General features: G+C 50.2%; 1 protein-coding gene across 1 annotated transcript; it reads left to right on the top strand.

Moving 5' to 3' along the window:
* The first annotated feature begins 105 nt into the window (after positions 1–105).
* LOC149428803 (guanine nucleotide-binding protein G(i) subunit alpha-2-like) lies at positions 106–12,056 on the top strand. The gene is made up of 3 exons (XM_089666982.1): positions 106–282; positions 4,445–4,641; positions 8,395–12,056. Exons 1-2 carry the CDS (start codon positions 135–137, stop codon positions 4,633–4,635), a joined length of 339 nt encoding a protein of 112 aa, XP_089523108.1. The 5' UTR covers positions 106–134; the 3' UTR covers positions 4,636–4,641; positions 8,395–12,056.
* The last annotated feature ends 7,219 nt before the right edge of the window (positions 12,057–19,275 follow it).

Raw genomic sequence — 19,275 nt, forward strand, 5'->3', positions numbered from 1 at the left:
CAATTGGCCACCACATTGAACTACATGATGCTTTGGGGCATTAGCAATGGGTGGGCATGGATAAGGCAACCCCTCTCTGCACTGACCCCCATGTTGCTGTATTTTATATCTGAGCATTCTCTTTACAGAATCGGATGCACGAGAGTATGAAATTGTTTGACAGCATCTGCAACAACAAATGGTTCACGGAGACCTCCATCATCCTCTTCCTCAACAAGAAGGATCTGTTCGAGGAGAAGATCACACAGAGCCCCCTCACCATCTGCTTCCCCGAGTACACTGGTAAGATGTCTGCCGCGTGTTCCATACAGATCCCGCAATCATACCCGGTGCCCCGGGATAGCCTTGTGTTACATGGAACCATGTCATGCAGAACTGAGAAGAAAAAGGAGTTAGCTCTCTGAAACTCTTCAGCTGGCATTTTATATCTTTATTAAATTTTACACCTTCCACTATTACGGAGGTCCTCCCCAGCCATGGCCATTGAATGGGGAGTTTCCCCCCGCCATGGCCATTGAATGGGGAGTTTCCCCCCCGCCATGGCCATTGAATGGGGAGTTTCCCCCCGCCACGGCCATTGAATGGGGAGTTTCCCCCCCCGCCACGGCCATTGAATGGGGAGTTTCCCCCCCCCGCCACGGCCATTGAATGGGGAGTTTCCCCCCCGCCACGGCCATTGAATGGGGAGTTTCCCCCCCGCCACGGCCATTGAATGGGGAGTTTCCCCCCCGCCACGGCCATTGAATGGGGAGTTTCCCCCCCCCCGCCACGGCCATTGAATGGGGAGTTTCCCCCCCCGCCAAGGCCATTGAATGGGGAGTTTCCCCCCCGCCACGGCCATTGAATGGGGAGTTTCCCCCCCCCCGCCACGGCCATTGAATGGGGAGTTTCCCCCCCCGCCAAGGCCATTGAATGGGGAGTTTCCCCCCCGCCACGGCCATTGAATGGGGAGTTTCCCCCCCGCCACGGCCATTGAATGGGGAGTTTCCCCCCCGCCACGGCCATTGAATGGGGAGTTTCCCCCCCGCCACGGCCATTGAATGGGGAGTTTCCCCCCGCCACGGCCATTGAATGGGGAGTTTCCCCCCCGCCACGGCCATTGAATGGGGAGTTTCCCCCCGCCACGGCCATTGAATGGGGAGTTTCCCCCCGCCATGGCCATTGAATGGGGAGTTTCCCCCCGCCATGGCCATTGAATGGGGAGTTTCCCCCCGCCATGGCCATTGAATGGGGAGTTACCCCCCGCCATGGCCATTGAATGGGGAGTTCCCCCCCTCGCCATCCGCCATGGCCATTGATGGGGAGTCCCCCCCCCCCGCCATGGCCATTGACGGGCAGTTGCCCCCCCCCCATGGCCATTGACGGGCAGTTGCCCCCCCCCCATGGCCATTGACGGGCAGTTGCCCCCCCCCCATGGCCATTGATGGGCAGTTGCCCCCCCACCATGGCCATTGATGGGCAGTTGCCTCCGCCCCTGCCATGGCCATTGATGGGGAGTTGCACCCCACCATGGCCATTATTGTGGAGTTGCCCCCACCCCCGCCATGGCCATTGATGGGGAGTTGGCCCCCTTTGTGGCTATAACATCCTCCACTCTTCTGGAAACACTTTCCACAAGATTTTGGAGTTTGTGGGAATTTGTACTCATTTGTGAGGTCAGGTACTGACGTTGGATGAGAAGACCTGGCTTGCCATTGGGGAGTCCATCACAAACCTGCTCAGTAGGGTTGAGGTCAGGGTTCTCTAGGACACTTGAGTTCCTCCACACCAAACTGGACAAGCCATTTCTTTATGGAGCTGGCTTTGTATACAGGGGCACAGTCATGGTGGAATAGGTCTTCACCAAACTGTTATCACAAGGTTGTCTGCAATATCTTTTTTATGATGGAGTATTACCAGGACCCTTCACTTGAGACTCCATTATTTAGTGGGGGTCCACCTACTTCAAATTTGAGTTTACAGATTGGTGACGAATAGCGATGTCTGAAGGGTGGTTTTTTCCCCTCCCTATGCCATCCTTTGTCACCATCCTGGAGGCCTGTTTAGCAGTGAGGAGGTTCAGCTGCCATCATGGCTATCCTGCAGTACAGAAAAGATGGAAGGACAGAGTTTTGCTCCAACTGAGCCTACTGGAGGAATGTTCTCCATCTATAATGACCTTCAATGATTTAACAAGTTGAATATTTCCATGGGTGCCATCCCACCAGATGAATATCTGCAGCTCCTAGGATGGCATCCAGCATGACCAAAAGCCCCATGTGACGAAGGTCGGCTGAGCTTGCTGTAATTGGCTTTCATCCACATTGGGTTCAGAGCCCTCAATCTGAACCTTTTTCAGGCAGCCGAGGCTTGCTTCAAGCGAGGAAATCTCTTCTGATGGGTTCTCAGTCGTCGCGGGCTGGATCTGGCCCAGGCGTTCTGGGATCTGATGGTTGGAAGTGGTAATGGGGAGTTCTGCCTTATCAGCTCAGATGAATATCAGACAAGACAATCCAGCCCATTCACCGTGTGCCAACTTTGCCTTCCCGACACCAATACTGGCACCCGGTTCATAAACAGATCATCACACAATCCACACATTGTATGGAGGTCTGTGATTGACATCCTGGAGGCCCAGCTGAGGCTCCCAACAGTGTCCTTCATGAGATGGCTGGGAGGACATCAGACACGTGCATGGAAATATCTTCTCGAAGTTTTGATTCTACAAGTGTCAGTAATTATTTGTAGCTTCTTTTATAGGGTCATGGTTTGTTCTTTTAAAAAAAATTCACTCTTCTCCATTTAAGTGGTTGTAAACCTCAGACATGAAATATGAACAAAGCACATCCCTCTATAGTGTGTACTTGTCTCAATTCACTGCCATCAACATGACTCACTTCTGACAGGTTTTCCTGACACCAAGAGAAAAATGGTGACGGGAAAAACCTCCAGCTGATCGACAGCCTCAGCTACATTCCTGTGAGCTATGTGAAGGGGGAAGGGGTCCCTCCCCTCCCCTTCAATCTGCTCTCAGAGCTCTCCTCATGGAGCTCTGCTAAGTGTAATTTCAGCTCTCCGCCCCCTTTTCTCTGGGGTCTCAGACAGGTTTTATAAATTAAAGTGGCCCTAAACCCTTCCAAATACCCACAGAGGAGACTGGCCTCAGAAATCAAACAAATAATCCTCTTACATAAGTTGTACCTGTTTATCTGCAGTATTCTCTACATTCATTCAAAGTGCTGAATTTATAAAACCTGTCTGGGAGCTCAGAAAAAAGGGGGCGGACAGCTGAAATTACATTTAGCAGAGCTGAATGAGGAGAGCTCTAAGAGCTAATTGGAGGGAAGGGGACCCCCCCCCCCCCTTTTCACATAGCTCACAGGAATTAAGCTGAGGCTGTCGATCAGCTGGAGGTCCTTCCCGTCACCATTTTTCTCTTGGTGTCAGGAAAACCTGTCAGAAGTGACTCATGCTGATAGCAGAGGAAGGAGGCAGTGGATAGAAATGGCACTTAGTGCTCTGAATTGAGACAAGGACACACTATAGAGGGGTATGCTTTGTTCATATTTCATGTCTGGGGTGAAAGCGCTTGGTATTGAAGGGGTTAAATATACATTTTAAAGTGTGCGTTATCTGGTGCAAAAATACATGTTGATCCTGCCAGGTATTCCACTCCTCTGTGGACTACAGAACACCTTATGGGTGGGAGGTGTTCTGTCCTAGGGTGACAATGCTTGTCTGTAGATACAGTGCAGTGAGTGAGCGTAGTCACTCTCGGACAGGAAGTCAGTTACTGGCAGGATCACAAGGTGAAAAAAAAAGGGGATAAGCTTGAAAAAAGAAAACTAATGCAGCTACCACACCCAAGGACTGGTAAGCTGCAGTGTATTTTTTTTTTTTTTCCTGGGCTTTACTTGAAATTTAAATGGGAGAACTATATCGGCACTCAAGATGGGCCCTTTAAGAGGTTTTAGGGTCATGTGACCACCGTGATTTGCTGTCACAGCAGTCACATGATCAGAAAAGGTCCCGATCGCAATGGAAGATTGGGACCTTTCCATGAGACACCGACCTATGTGCTGGGAGCGCGCAGGGTGTGCTACAAATAGGCGGCCGCTCGGCGTCTAGGCCCAGCCCCCGAGAGGCCGCATATTTGTGCACGGTTGGTGTGAAGGGGTTAAAAAGCTGAGTCTGTGCTTTACCTTTGCCCCGCCCCCCTACTTTTCAGAGCTGAGAAATCCTGTGAAAATTCTGCACTTTGAATGGATGTAGGGGAAAGGTGGCTGTAGATAAACAGGTACAACTTGCGTAGGAGGATTTACCTAATCTATGTGTATCACCTGAGGCCAGTCACTCCACGGGGAATATGGAAGGGTTGTTTACAATTATTTTAGGCTAATAGATCAACCTCCCCCTGCTCTCCTCGGCTCTCACATTCGCCTCCATCTTTGTCTCCTCCGGACAGGCGCCAACCAGTACGATGAGGCCGCCAGCTACATCCAGAGCAAATTTGAAGATCTGAACAAGAGGCGGGACACCAAGGAGATCTACACACATTTCACCTGCGCTACTGACACAAAGAACGTCCAGTTTGTGTTCGACGCCGTCACAGACGTCATCATCAAAAATAACCTGAAGGACTGCGGCCTGTTCTAACCTGAGGTGAGGAGCCGCCCGCGTCTCTGCATGGGCCGGCTGGAGGGTGTCATCGATTGTAGGACAGGTGGGGGGGAGGGGATAGACTAAAATTAATTTTATTGCACACAAATTCAATGTAATCCCCATTTTTTTTGGTACATCATAAAGAATGAGGTCGTGTAGAGGTAATAGATGACAAAGCCTCTAAACTGCATGCGCCCACAAAGTGGCGCAAAAATGAAGGCACCAGAAATTATCAACAGGCGACAGTTTATATACCCTTACAGCTCATCAGCTTAGAATAGACTGTGAATGATGGACCGAGAATTATTGCTCTCCCTCTGACTGTCGTGCCAAAATATAAAGCATAAAATAAAAATATATAGAGTATATAAAGTATAACATATATAAAGTATATTTATATTTTATACTTCATATATTGTATACTTCATATTTATATTTTATACTTTATATTTTATACTTCATATACTTTATATATTGTATACTTCATATTTATATTTTATACTTCACATACTTTATATATTGTATACTTCATATTTATATTTTATATTTCACATACTTTATATATTGTATACTTCATATTTATATTTTATACTTCACATACTTTATATATTGTATACTTCATATTTATATTTTATACTTCACATACTTTATATATTGTATACTTCATATTTATATTTTATACTTCACATACTTTATATGAAGTATAAAATATATACAGTATAAAATATAAAGTATATACAGCATAAAATCTAAAGTATGTGGAGTATAAAATATAAATATGAAGTATACAATATATAAAGTATGTGAAGTATAAAATATAAATATGAAGTATACAATATATAAAGTATGTGAAATATAAAATATAAATATGAAGTATACAATATATAAAGTATGTGAAGTATAAAATATAAATATGAAGTATACAATATATAAAGTATGTGAAATATAAAATATAAATATGAAGTATACAATATATAAAGTATGTGAAGTATAAAATATAAATATGAAGTATACAATATATAAAGTATATGAAGTATAAAATATATAAAGTAAAGTATAAAGTATATGAAGTGTAAAGTATAAAATATATAAAGTACAAAATATAAATATACTTCATATACTTTATATATTTTATACTTCACTTTATATATTTTATACTTCATATACTTTAAAGTATATTTATATTTTATACTTTATATTTATATATTTTATACTTCATATAAAATATATAAACTATATGAAGTATATAATATATAAAGTGTAGTGAAATTGTGGTCGCAGTTTACATGCAAATGTGCATTTCCAGGTGTGTGCAGGGTGACAGGGTTACTTTAGGTTCTGTTTTTTGTTTTGTTTTAATTATTAAATTTTGTTTTTTTTTGTTTTTTTTTTTTACTCTTTGAATTTTTTCTTTTTTTTGCGCAGGAAGATGAGGTTGTTTAGCCTTTTTATGCATTTCATTTACTTATAATAAATTTTTTTCAGTTAAAGTGATATTAAAGGTATCTTTTAAAAAAACAAACATGCTGTACTTACCTACTCTGTGTAATGGTTATGCACAGAGCAGCCCCAATCCTCCTCGGGTCTCCCCACCGGTGCTCCTCGCCCCTCCCTCATGCCAGGTGCCCCCAGAGCAAGCAGCTTGCTCTGGGGGCACCCAAGCAGGCTTGCTCCCTAGCTGCTGCTCTGCGTGTTCATTCACAAACAGAGCCGCTGCTCGCCCTCCTCGCCTTTCCTCTTTGGCTCACTGGCTGTGATTGACAGCAGCTCCCACTGCTGTCCCAGCCCATGAGGAGGGAGAGTCGCCAGATGGCCGAGGCTCTTGTGAACATTGCTGGATCGCAGTGGGGCTTAGGTAGGTATTGGGGGGGTTGGGGCGGGGCTACTGCACACAGAAGATTTTTTACCTTCATGTATAGAACAGATGCAGCTACAAAACCTGGAGCCTTTTCAACCACTTCTGCTTTTTTGCTATCACAAGGGGCCTGACATGCCCCCTATTTGATAGCATTGGGCAGGTGACGGGTCCTCTTTATTAGATCCCTGATATCTCCCATGCAGGTAATCAAGCACAGATCTTACTTGATTAGCTGCCTCCCTGGCTGTAGCAGCCCCAGGGAATGATGGCTCAGAAACCAGAAACGCCCAGAGCTGAGCACTTCCAGGTTCACAGGCTGCAGACCCATTCCCCAATCTCCTCCAACCCGCCATCCTGATGCTGTTTTGATGTGGTCGTGGGTGCCAAGGAGGAGCAGGAGAACCCGGGGAGTTCCATATCGCCCTCACTGTAAAAGTGATCCGGGCTGCTATACAGCCACCTGGATCACTTTTACATTACAGTGGTGAGTTGGCTGAAGAAGATCAACACGTGGCTAGAAACCAGGAGCTAGCATTCCAGCCTTCATACCCTGGGTGTAAATAGTACACCCAAAGAGCTAAAATAGTACATCACCCCCCCCCCCCCCCCTCCCAGGGAAAAAATAAGCCCCACCGGTCTCTTTCAACCTACTCTGGGTCCCACAGCCCAGAGTAGGTTGAAAGAGGTAGTGGGCTATGGCACGCAGAGTAGGTTGAAGGAGATGGTGGGCTATGGCACCCAGAGTAGGTTGAAGAAGACTGGTGGGCTATGACACCCAGAGTAGGTTGAAGGAGATGGTGGGCTATGGCACCCAGAGTAGGTTGAAGAAGACTGGTGGGCTATGACACCCAGAGTAGGTTGAAGGAGATGGTGGGCTATGGCACCCAGAGTAGGTTGAAGGAGATGGTGGGCTATGGCACCCAGAGTAGGTTGAAGGAGATGGTGGGCTATGGCACCCAGAGTAAGTTGAAGGAGACTGGTGGGCTATGGCACCCAGAGTAAGTTGAAGGAGACTGGTGGGCTATGGCACCCAGAGTAAGTTGAAGGAGACTGGTGGGCTATGGCCACTAGAGTAGGTTGAAGGAGATGGTGGGCTATGGCACCCAGAGTAAGTTGAAGGAGACTGGTGGGCTATGGCCACTAGAGTAGGTTGAAGAAGATGGTGGGCTATGGCACCCAGAGTAGGTTGAAGGAGATGGTGGGCTATGGCACCCAGAGTAGGTTGAAGGAGATGGTGGGCTATGGCACCCAGAGTAGGTTGAAGGAGACTGGTGGGCTATGAAACACAGAGTAGATTGAATGAGACTGGTGGGCTATGGCCACTAGAGTAGGTTGAAGAAGACTGGTGGGGCTTTCTCCCCAGGGGGAGGGGTGATGTACTTGGTGGGCACCATCACTCTCCAGAGTGATGCCGTAAACCACACTAATGTCACCAGTGCCGGGACAAGGTCACCCAGCACCCATGGCAAAGATGCCAAACTGCACCCACCCACCTATTCATGATGATCCTACAGCCAGCAGTCACTCACTTGTCAAAATCACTGCCACTACTCCTGTCAGCCTTGTAACAGCAGAAAGGCGCCTCCTATCCCTACAGTAAACTATTGCGCCCAGGGCAGCCTCCCCCCCTGCATATCACTACAAAAAAGGTAATTTCTGCATAACTGAAAACTGCTGATTTTGGGTGGAAGGAGAGGACCCCAGGAAGTCATAACCAGACCAAAGATGGCCCCAGAAATATTAACATTTTTATAAAAGGAAGGGGGGTGATTTGGAGCGGGGAAGTGTGAACTGTAAACTGACACATGATCTTGTAAGACCTCTCCGGCCCTGAAGGGGTCAGTAATGATTTCCTGTGGTCCTAACTGGTTTTTTTTTTTCTTCTCTCTCTGCAGAGCTGCCGGCCATGTTGACCAGATCGGGAAGCAGAGACCCTTTTGCCCCTCTGTGGATTTTCCGGTTTTTATCCCGAGTGTCTCATTTTGTAATTAACCTTTTCTTTGCTGGATGAAGACTGCCTCCACCAAGCGGTCCTCTTGTGTATCGCTGAGTTTGTGCCGGCATATTACCCCCTCCCCCCCATCCCCGCCCCCCCTGGCTCTCGCCCCTGGAATTCTGCCCCCCTGCCTCTGGAAGAGCCCACGGGACGCCTGGTTTGCCTAATAAGATGGCCTTACAGCACTCCTGGCGGAGGCAGGGCGGCGGGTGGAGGACGGCAGAGATCGGGGTGTCCAATACGCAGCCATCTCTTCTCCGCGATCAAGTCGGACTTTTTTCATATTTCGTCTTTTATCACTGTAGATCCAGAAGCTTTGTCTGTGCATGCAAGGGTTAAAAGGCAATTAATTAACTCCTTGATTACAAGGAAAAAGCACAAAGCGGGCCGGAATCTGCAAGCCGGGGAAGCGGAGGGCAGGTTTTAACCCTTTCTGTTCCGGGCTGTACCTCCTGCCTGGGCCTGCAGACTTCTCCGGCTCACGCCAATGAATTTGTCATACGAGACCATTCCCTGTGTACAAGAACCCCCCCCCCCCCCCCCCTGCCAGGTGGGGTCTACAGCACAACGGCTGCCTTCCCCCTCCGTGCTGACGGCCATTTATTTGTTGCACTTCACCGATGAAGGTTTAACCCCCTCCACACCATCTCACATTCCTGTAACAAGAAAAGATGTAATAATTTTAAATAAGAATGAAGAGTAGGCGGTAGGCCCAGGCGGAGGTTCTGCTCTGCTGTTTGGGGCGGAGGACCCCCCCAGGCGATAGAAAACAGTAGCTTTTGTGCCTTCAGCGGTTCTCTGTGTGTTTTTTTTTTTTTTTTTAAATATATTTTATTTTTATCTTAATAAATATTGTAACTTTAGCTCAGCACATAACAGGATAATATTAAGAGTCTCTCTCACTTTTATCAACTTTCCTGTCTGAAAACAGACCTGTTACCAGAAAACTCTACCCCGTCCAACTTTCTTCTGCTGCATTAAATTTTCACCCATCTCCAGATCCTGCAACATTCTCTTCCTCCCGTCTCCGGATCCTGCGACCTTCTCTTCCTCCCGTCTCCGGATCCTGCGACCTTCTCTTCCTCCCGTCTCCGGATCTTGCGACCTTCTCTTCCTCCCGTCTCCGGATCTTGCGACCTTCCTCCCGTCTCCGGATCTTGCGACCTTCTCTTCCTCCCGTCTCCGGATCTTGCGACCTTCTCTTCCTCCCGTCTCCGGATCTTGCGACCTTCTCTTCCTCCCGTCTCCGGATCTTGCGACCTTCTCTTCCTCCCGTCTCCGGATCTTGCGACCTTCTCTTCCTCCCGTCTCCGGATCTTGCGACCTTCTCTTCCTCCCGTCTCCGGATCTTGCGACCTTCTCTTCCTCCCGTCTCCGGATCTTGCGACCTTCTCTTCCACCCGTCTCCGGATCTTGCGACCTTCTCTTCCTCCCATCTTCAGATCCAGCAGCATATTTGCTCCTGACATTCCTTCTGCTATGACCTGATCCTGTAAATGTAATTTATTCTCATCTCTTGATCCTGCAGATCTCTGCCATCTTGGCTTCCTCCATCTTCTGTCACATGTCAGCCTTTGTTTTTCCAGAATTAGATCCTGCAACTTTAATGAGAAGAGAGAACCTTTCCTCTCTCTTAACTCCAGATCCTGCAGCTTGTATGTTCCCCTCCACCTCCAGATCCTGCAACCTTATCTTCCGCCTGTCTCTAGATCCTGCAGCCCTATTTTCCCTTCAGATCCTGCAACCTGCTCTTTTTCCCCATCTCCAGATCCTGCAACCCTATGGTTCCCCTCCACCTCCAGATCCTTCAACCTACTCTTTTTTTTTTTTTTTTTTCCCCATCTCCAGATCCTGCAACCCTATGTACCCCTCCACCTCCAGATCCTGCAACCTTCTCTTTCTCCTGTCTCCAGATCCTTGAACCTTCTCTTTCTCCTGTCTCCAGATCCTTCAACCTCTTTTTCCCCGTTTTCAGATCCTGCAACCCTATGGTTCCCCTCCACCTCCTGCAACCTTCTCTTTCTCCTCTCTCCAGATCCTTCAGCCTTCTCTTCCTCCCGTCTCCAGATCCTTCAGCCTTCTCTTCCTCCCGTCTCCAGATCCTTCAGCCTTCTCTTCCTCCCGTCTTCACATCCTTCAGCCTTCTCTTCCTCCCGTCTTCACATCCTTCAGCCTTCTCTTCCTCCCGTCTTCAGATCCTTCAGCCTTCTCTTCCTCCCGTCTTCAGATCCTTCAGCCTTCTCTTCCTCCCGTCTTCAGATCCTTCAGCCTTCTCTTCCTCCCGTCTTCAGATCCTTCAGCCTTCTCTTCCTCCCGTCTTCAGATCCTTCAGCCTTCTCTTCCTCCCGTCTTCAGATCCTTCAGCCTTCTCTTCCTCCCGTCTCCAGATCCTTCAGCCTTTACTTCCGTCTTCAGATCCTGCACCATACTTGCTCCTGGGTTTTTCCCTAGGCATTCCTTTTGCTATGACATGATCCTGTAAATGTAATTTATTCTTATCTCTTGATCCTGGCGTTCTCTGCCATCTTGGCTTCCTCCATCTTCTGTCACACATCAGCCTTTATTTTTCCTGAATTGGATCCTGAGAGAAGTTGTCATGAAGCGACCTAACTTTCTCGGATGCAGTAATGTACACAGCTTTTGGTTACGTACTGGTTCTGGATTGAGAACTTCACACTAGCATCCCATGGGTTGGGAATAAGAAGTTGTGACAGGTTCCCTTTTATGTACCTCAGCTCCAGAGCCTTCATCCTCTTCTAACTTCCTCTGTCACTTGTCGTATCCTGAATTCTCTGCCTATCCTCTGCCGCTAACCTTGGCGTCTTTTTGTGTCCTGCTCCCAGAATCCTTCACTCCTTCCTGTCCTCTCCACGATAAGGCTAGCCATCGTGACTAGGTTCATTGCCATGGCAATAAGTTGGTGGAGCAATGTGGGTGTCGGCTAAGAGGAAGGAAGGAAGCAGAGCAAGGACGGTTTTCTTAGTTTGTAGTGCGGGTTGAGAATAGAGAAATGGACCAAATCCATAATGTAGATGTACATGAAGGTGACCACTTACAGGAGGGCCCATAGTCCACATGGAGTACCTTAAGGGGGGTTTCCACCCACGTCTGAACTTTATTAGACCAGGGCAGAGCGTGCCTGTAACTCGAAGTATTCCAAACCAACACGTGGGAGGCTGTAGCCAATCAATTTCCGGGGAACTGGTGATGTCACTTGGTGTTCCCAGTGATTGGGAAGCCGAACGTTGTCTTTGTCTACATAATTCCTTCCTCTGTTGCATGTAGGCAGCAGCCAGCCTGATGTATGTCTGGTGTGTGCACATCAGAGACCACCCCCCCACCCCGGTGATGGGCGGGATTTACTCTGACGGTTAGCGCTCAGTTTACAGATCCAGCCAATGAATTCATTCCACGCCCTGAATTTTGGGGAGTTTGTGTAAGTTGCCCCTCCCCCCTGCTGGAGCCCCTCCCGCCTCTTTACTCAAGTTTATTAGTTTTTATTTTTCTCTTTTCTCTGAAATTGTTCACAAAGTTTTAAATAATAAAATGTAGAAATGTTCACTCTGTGTCTGTTTTTTTTCCTTTTGATGGTTTGTGATATGAGGGGTGTGCCTGGAGCTGGTATTTCAGATCTAGACAGGAAGTGATGAGAAATACAAAGTTTTAGAGTTGTCACCGGAATAGGAAATGAGGACAAGTCTTCCAATGGGGAGAAACCTGTTCCTGAGGACTGCGAGGGGGAGAATTACAAATCTGGTGCAGCTGTGCATAGAAACCAATCTGCTTCCAGGTTTTATTGCCAAAGCTTACCTGAACATGCTGAAGCTGGAAGCTGATTGACTGCCATGCAGAGCTGACCCAGATTCTGAGTGCTCCAGTTTTAGTAAATCAACCCCTTCCTGTCCAGGATGGGAAGTGAAAGGAAATCCCCCTAACATGACACTGAAGATATAAAACCTGGCAGGAGTTGTAATAATTTCCTTCTTAATCCTTAGTGTTACTAAACCTCAGACCCCGCAGCTGCTATATTGGCTCTCCCCGGGCCCCGCCGTCGCCATATCCGCCCTCCCGAGACACCACTGTCGCCATATGCACCCGCTATAGCCACCCTCCTTGGACCCTGCTATACCCGCTCTCCCCGGACCCCGCCTTCGCTATGTCCGCTCTCCCCGGACCCCGCCTTCGCTATGTCCGCTCTCCCCGGACCCCGCCTTCGCTATGTCCGCTCTCCCCGGACCCCGCCTTCGCTATGTCCGCTCTCCCCGGACCCCGCCTTTGCTATGTCCGCTCTCCCCGGACCCCGCCTTCGCTATGTCCGCTCTCCCCGGACCCCGCCTTCGCTATGTCCGCTCTCCCCGGACCCCGCCTTCGCTATGTCCGCTCTCCCCGGGCCCCGCCGTCGCCATATCCGCCCTCCCGAGACACCACTGTCGCCATATGCACCCGCTATAGCCACCCTCCTTGGACCCTGCTATACCCGCTCTCCCCGGACCCCGCCTTCGCTATGTCCGCTCTCCCCGGACCCCGCCTTCGCTATGTCCGCTCTCCCCGGACCCCGCCTTCGCTATGTCCTCTCTCCCCGGACCCCGCCTTTGCTATGTCCGCTCTCCCCGGACCCCGCCTTCGCTATGTCCGCTCTCCCCGGACCCCGCCTTCGCTATGTCCGCTCTCCCCGGACCCCGCCTTCGCTATGTCCGCTCTCCCCGGACCCCGCCTTCGCTATGTCCGCTCTCCCCGGACCCCGCCTTCGCTATGTCCGCTCTCCCCGGACCCCGCCTTCGCTATGTCCGCTCTCCCCGGACCCCGCGTTCGCTATGTCCGCTCTCCCCGGACCCCGCGTTCGCTATGTCCGCTCTCCCCGGACCCCGCGTTCGCTATGTCCGCTCTCCCCGGACCCCGCGTTCGCTATGTCCGCTCTCCCCGGACCCCGCGTTCGCTATGTCCGCTCTCCCCGGACCCCGCGTTCGCTATGTCCGCTCTCCCCGGACCCCGCGTTCGCTATGTCCGCTCTCCCCGGACCCCGCGTTCGCTATGTCCGCTCTCCCCGGACCCCGCGTTCGCTATGTCCGCTCTCCCCGGACCCCGCGTTCACTATGTCCGCTCTCCCACAGTACACAGAAATGCACTTATTTTAGTAACTATAAACTGCTAAATCCCTTTTCTCATCAGCGGTATAGAGCAGTCTTGTGACTTCTATCAGTGTCCAGCAGAGCACTGGTTAAAGTTGTAGGAGGAGCTTTCATTCTGCTATAGGAAGATACAGAACCCCTGACCCTCTGTCTGGTCACATACACTCTCCGAAGAGAAAAACCTAGCAATACACCCCAAACTGAACATAGTGACTGCACACTATCTTATTAGGAGATAAGAGGGGAACACTGGAAGAAGGTGAGGATCAGGGAAGACAGGATCAAACAGCCTTTTTACACAATGCGGAGGATTAACCCCTTAGGTACCACAGTGAGTATAATAAGCATGCTTTGCTGTTGTGGGTTTAGTAACGCTTTATCCTCTTCCTGTCTGCCCATTGCCTATAGACGGCAGAGGAGAAGCTTTGCAGATGCAGGTACATCAGTGCGCATCGATTGGCTCCTGGTTACAGAGTGTGCATCCAGGAGCCTGGTGATCTGAATGTCGCTTGGCCACAACGGATCACATGACTGCTGTGGCCGGGTGTTCACATGGTGTTTTACTATGTGACTGCTGTGACCAATCACAGCACTCACATGGTAAACAGTGAAAGTAAAGATCAGTTCTCTCAGTGTGAGGAGCAGAGAGAAGCGATGCAGCAGTTTGTGAGCGTACAGCAGCCTGTCAGGATATATGTGCACTCAGACTGGCATGCCAGCCACCCCGTGTCCCTGATCACTGCCCATTGTAGTCTAAACATGCAGCCAGTCCTGTCACCTATGTCCTGTACCGGCGTCCTGATCACCGCCACACCCCATACCAGCGCTCTGATCACCGCCATACCCCATACCAGCATCCAGATCACTTCCATACCGGCGTCCTGATCACCGCCATACCCCATACCAGGGTTCTGATCACCTCCATACCCCATACCGGCGTCCTGATCACCGCCATACCCCATACCGGCGTCCTGATCACCGCCATACCCCATACCGGCGTCCTGATCACCGCCATACCCCATACCGGCGTCCTGATCACCGCCACACCCCATACCAGCGCTCTGATCACCGCCATACCCCATACCAGCATCCAGATCACTTCCATACCGGCGTCCTGATCATCGCCATACCCCATACCGGCGTCCTGATCACCGCCACACCCCATACCAGCGCTCTGATCACCGCCATACCCCATACCAGCATCCAGATCACTTCCATACCGGCGTCCTGATCATCGCCATACCCCATACCGGCGTCCTGATCACCGCCACACCCCATACCAGCGCTCTGATCACCGCCATACCCCATACCAGCATCCAGATCACTTCCATACCGGCGTCCTGATCATCGCCATACCCCATACCGGCGTCCTGATCACCTCCATACCCCATACCGGCGTCCTGATCACCGCCACACCCCATACCAGCATCCTGATCACTTCCATACCAGCGTCCTGGTCACTTCCATGCCCCATACCAGCGTCCTGATCACCTCCATGCCCCATACCAGCGTCCTGATCACCTCCATACCCCATACCAGCATCCTGGTCACTTCCATACCGGCGTCCTGATCACCGCCATACCCCATACCAGGGTTCTGATCACCTCCATACCCCATACCGGCGTCCTGATCACCGCCATACCCCATACCGGCGTCCTGATCACCTCCATACCCCATACCGGCGTCCTGATCACCTCCATACCCCATACCAGCATCCTGGTCACTTCCATACCGGCGTCCTGATCACCGCCATACCCCATACCGGCGTCCTGATCACCGCCATACCCCATACCGGCGTCCTGATCACCGCCATACCCCATACCGGCGTCCTGATCACCGCCATACCCCATACCGGCGTCCTGATCACCACCATACCCCATACCGGCGTCCTGGTCACTTCCATACCCCATACCGGCGTCCTGATCACCTCCATACCCCATACCGGCGTCCTGGTCACCTCCATACCCCATACCGGCGTCCTGGTCACTTCCATACCCCATACCGGCGTCCTGATCACCTCCATACCCCATACCGGCGTCCTGATCACCTCCATACCCCATACCGGCGTCCTGATCACCTCCATACCCCATACCGGCGTCCTGGTCACCTCCATACCCCATACCGGCGTCCTGGTCACCTCCATACCCCATACCGGCGTCCTGGTCACCTCCATACCCCATACCAGCGTCCTGATCACTTCCATACCCCATACCAGCATCCTGGTCACTTCCATATCGGCGTCCTGATCACCTCCATACCCCATACCCGCGTCCTGATCACCTCCATACCCCATACCAGCATCCTGATCACTTCCATACCGGCGTCCTGATCACCGCCATACCAGCGTCCTGATCACCTCCATACCCCATACCAGCGTCCTGATCACTTCCATACCCCATACCAGCATCCTGGTCACTTCCATACCGGCGTCCTGATCACCGCCATACCGATCACCGCCATACCCCATACCAGGGTCCTGATCACCTCCATACCCCATAACGGTGTCCTGATCACCTCCATACCCCATACCAGCATCCTGGTCACTTCCATACCGGCGTCCTGATCACCGCCATACCCCATACCAGCGTCCTGATCACCTCCATACCCCATACCAGCGTCCTGGTCACTTCCATACCCCATACCAGCGTCCTGGTCACTTCCATACCCCATACCGGCGTCCTGATCACCTCCATACCCCATACCAGCATCCTGGTCACTTCCATACCGGCGTCCTGATCACCGCCATACCCCATACCGGCGTCCTGGTCACTTCCATACCCCATACCGGCGTCCTGATCACCTCCATACCCCATACCGGCGTCCTGATCACCTCCATACCGGCGTCCTGATCACCTCCATACCCCATACCGGCGTCCTGATCACCTCCATACCGGCGTCCTGATCACCTCCATACCCCATACCGGCGTCCTGGTCACCTCCATACCGGCGTCCTGATCACCTCCATACCCCATACCAGCGTCCTGATCACTTCCATACCCCATACCAGCATCCTGATCACCTCCATACCCCATACCAGCGTCCTGATCACCTCCATACCCCATACCAGCGTCCTGATCACTTCCATACCAGCGTCCTGATCACCTCCATACCCCATACCAGCATCCTGATCACCTCCATACCCCATACCAGCGTCCTGATCACTTCCATACCAGCGTCCTGATCACCTCCATACCCCATACCAGCATCCTGATCACCTCCATACCCCATACCAGCATCCTGGTCACCTCCATACCCCATACCAGCGTCCTGATCACTTCCATACCCCATACCAGCGTCCTGATCACCTCCATACCCCATACCAGCGTCCTGATCACCTCCATACCCCATACCAGCGTCCTGATCATCGTCATACCCCATACCAGCGTCCTGATCACCTCCATACCCCATACCAGCGTCCTGATCATCGTCATACCCCATACCAGCATCCTGATCACTTCCATACCCCATACCAGCGTCCTGATCACCTCCATACCCCATACCAGCGTCCTGATCACCTCCATACCCCATACCGGCGTCCTGATCATCGCCATACCCCGTACCATGTTCCAGCATTTTAGGGTCTCAACTGATCAATTTTCAAATATATATCCCATAGTAGACTGTATAACTGTCACACAAACTATATAATATACACCGTTTTGGGTTATTTTTACTCCCAATATGTAGCAGATAACATTTTGGTCTAAATTTAGGAAGAAATATTGATTGGCAAAAACTAAACAAACACTTTTTTTTTTTTCATTTATATAGCACAAAATAACAAACCCAGTGGTGAACAAATACTACCAAAAGAAAGCTCTGTCTGTCTCAAAAAAATGATAATTTCTTATGGGTACTGTGTTGCTCAGCCCTGCAATTGTCACTCAAGGTGTGAAAGCTGATAATTGGCCTGAGCTGGAAGGGGGGGGAAAGTGTCTGGACTGGAAGGGGAAGGGGGGGGGGGGGGGGAGGAAGCCTCTGGACTGGAAGAGGGGGGGGAGGGGAGAGAAAGCGTCCGGACTGGAAGAGGGGGGGGGGAAAGCATCCAGGCTTGAAGTGGTTAACTTAAGAAAAATGTTTTTGATTAGAGATACACTTTAAGGGTGACCTTTAATCTGCTTCTATTACCCCCCCCCATCAGCATGCTAAATAAAGCCTTTCCATTTTTCTTACTTGATTTTGGACCAAGTGATAATATCACTGGGTCCCTGTGCTATTCTATGCAATGCAAGTAGATCATGGTTGGTGGGAGGGGCCGGCAGGGTGCTTCCTGAAAACATCACAGCCCCCTGCTTCAATACTCCTCTCAAGAGCCACAGTCATGATGCAAGCCAGTGGGAGGAGTTATGCAAATATTGCAATGCCTTGATGGGCAAGTGTCAGTCTGGAGGAGTGGGCGTCACTAGCCAAGCCATATTTATATAAATTACCCCCACATGTGATGCTGAGCCTCCATGATTGGAAGAACTGAAATCCAGTGAAAGAAAGGGGCGGGGCCAGGGAAAAATCAGGCTGGGGGGAAATAGCTAGATGATGCTGGACGTCCTCCAGTCAGGAAATGAGGCGGAGCTCTATCTGACTGGCTGCAGCTTAATGCACATTGTGAGAAGCTCCTAGTGTGCCGTCATATCAGAGGAAGCAGATTCAGTCCAGGTGAGGAGGAGCCAATACACCTGTGCAAGACTGGAGGGGAGGAGTCAGTACACCTGTGCAAGACTAGAGGGGAGGAGCCGGTACACCGGGGCAAGACTAGAGGGGAGGAGCCGGTACACCTGTGCAAGACTGAAGGGGAGGATCCGATACGCCTGTGCAAGATTGGAGGGGAGGAGCCGGTACACCTGTGCAAGACTGGAGGGGAGGAGCCAATACACCTGTGCAGGACTGGAGGGGAGGACCCGGTACACCTGTGCAGGACTGGAGGGGAGGACCCGGTACACCTGTGCAAGACCGAATAGGAGGAGCCGGTACACCTGTGCAAGACCGAAGGAGAGCAACCGACACACCTGTGCAAGACTGAAGGGGAGGAGCATATACACCTGTGTAAGCCTAGAGGGGAGGAGCCGGAGGTCAGCAAGGTTTTTTTTTTAACCCTTTGCCATGTTGCAGGTGGAACTGTGACGTGGAATGTTATCGGAGAAATCATGCAAAGAGGAATTGCAAAGTAAAATTCTCCCGGGACGCGATGCGGTGAATCCGCGCAGAGCGCCGGCCTGGTATTTGTATACATCTCCCTGTAAGTCGAATATACAAATCGTTGGGAGAACCGTCCTCCGCTGTCGGGGGATGTGGTTTTGGTGACGGCGAGTTTGATGGAAATTAATCATCAACAGGTGTAATGTGAAAACCATCTTCTCCTCCCCCCCCCCCCCCGTATCTGCCAACTAGACATGTGCAGAATGATAAAAATTGTTTGTTCCAATCTATTTAAAAAATTTAATTTACTTAAATTCGTTTAATTAATTTTTGGTATTCGTTTCATTGATTCGTTTCGTTGGTCGAATTGAATAGTATCCAATCAGCATTCGAATTCAAATGTATTGTATTCGGCATTCAAATTTCCGAAGATGGTTATGTTCTCTATTCTATTTTGTTTTATTCTATTTGATTATATGCCTTTATTCTCTATGCTATGTGATTCTATTCTGTTGTAT

This window comes from Staurois parvus, unplaced genomic scaffold (genome assembly GCF_062004578.1).
Source record: "Staurois parvus isolate SC_StPar_1 unplaced genomic scaffold, SC_StPar_1.0 ptg002951l, whole genome shotgun sequence".
In the NCBI taxonomy this organism is placed as follows: domain Eukaryota; kingdom Metazoa; phylum Chordata; class Amphibia; order Anura; family Ranidae; genus Staurois; species Staurois parvus.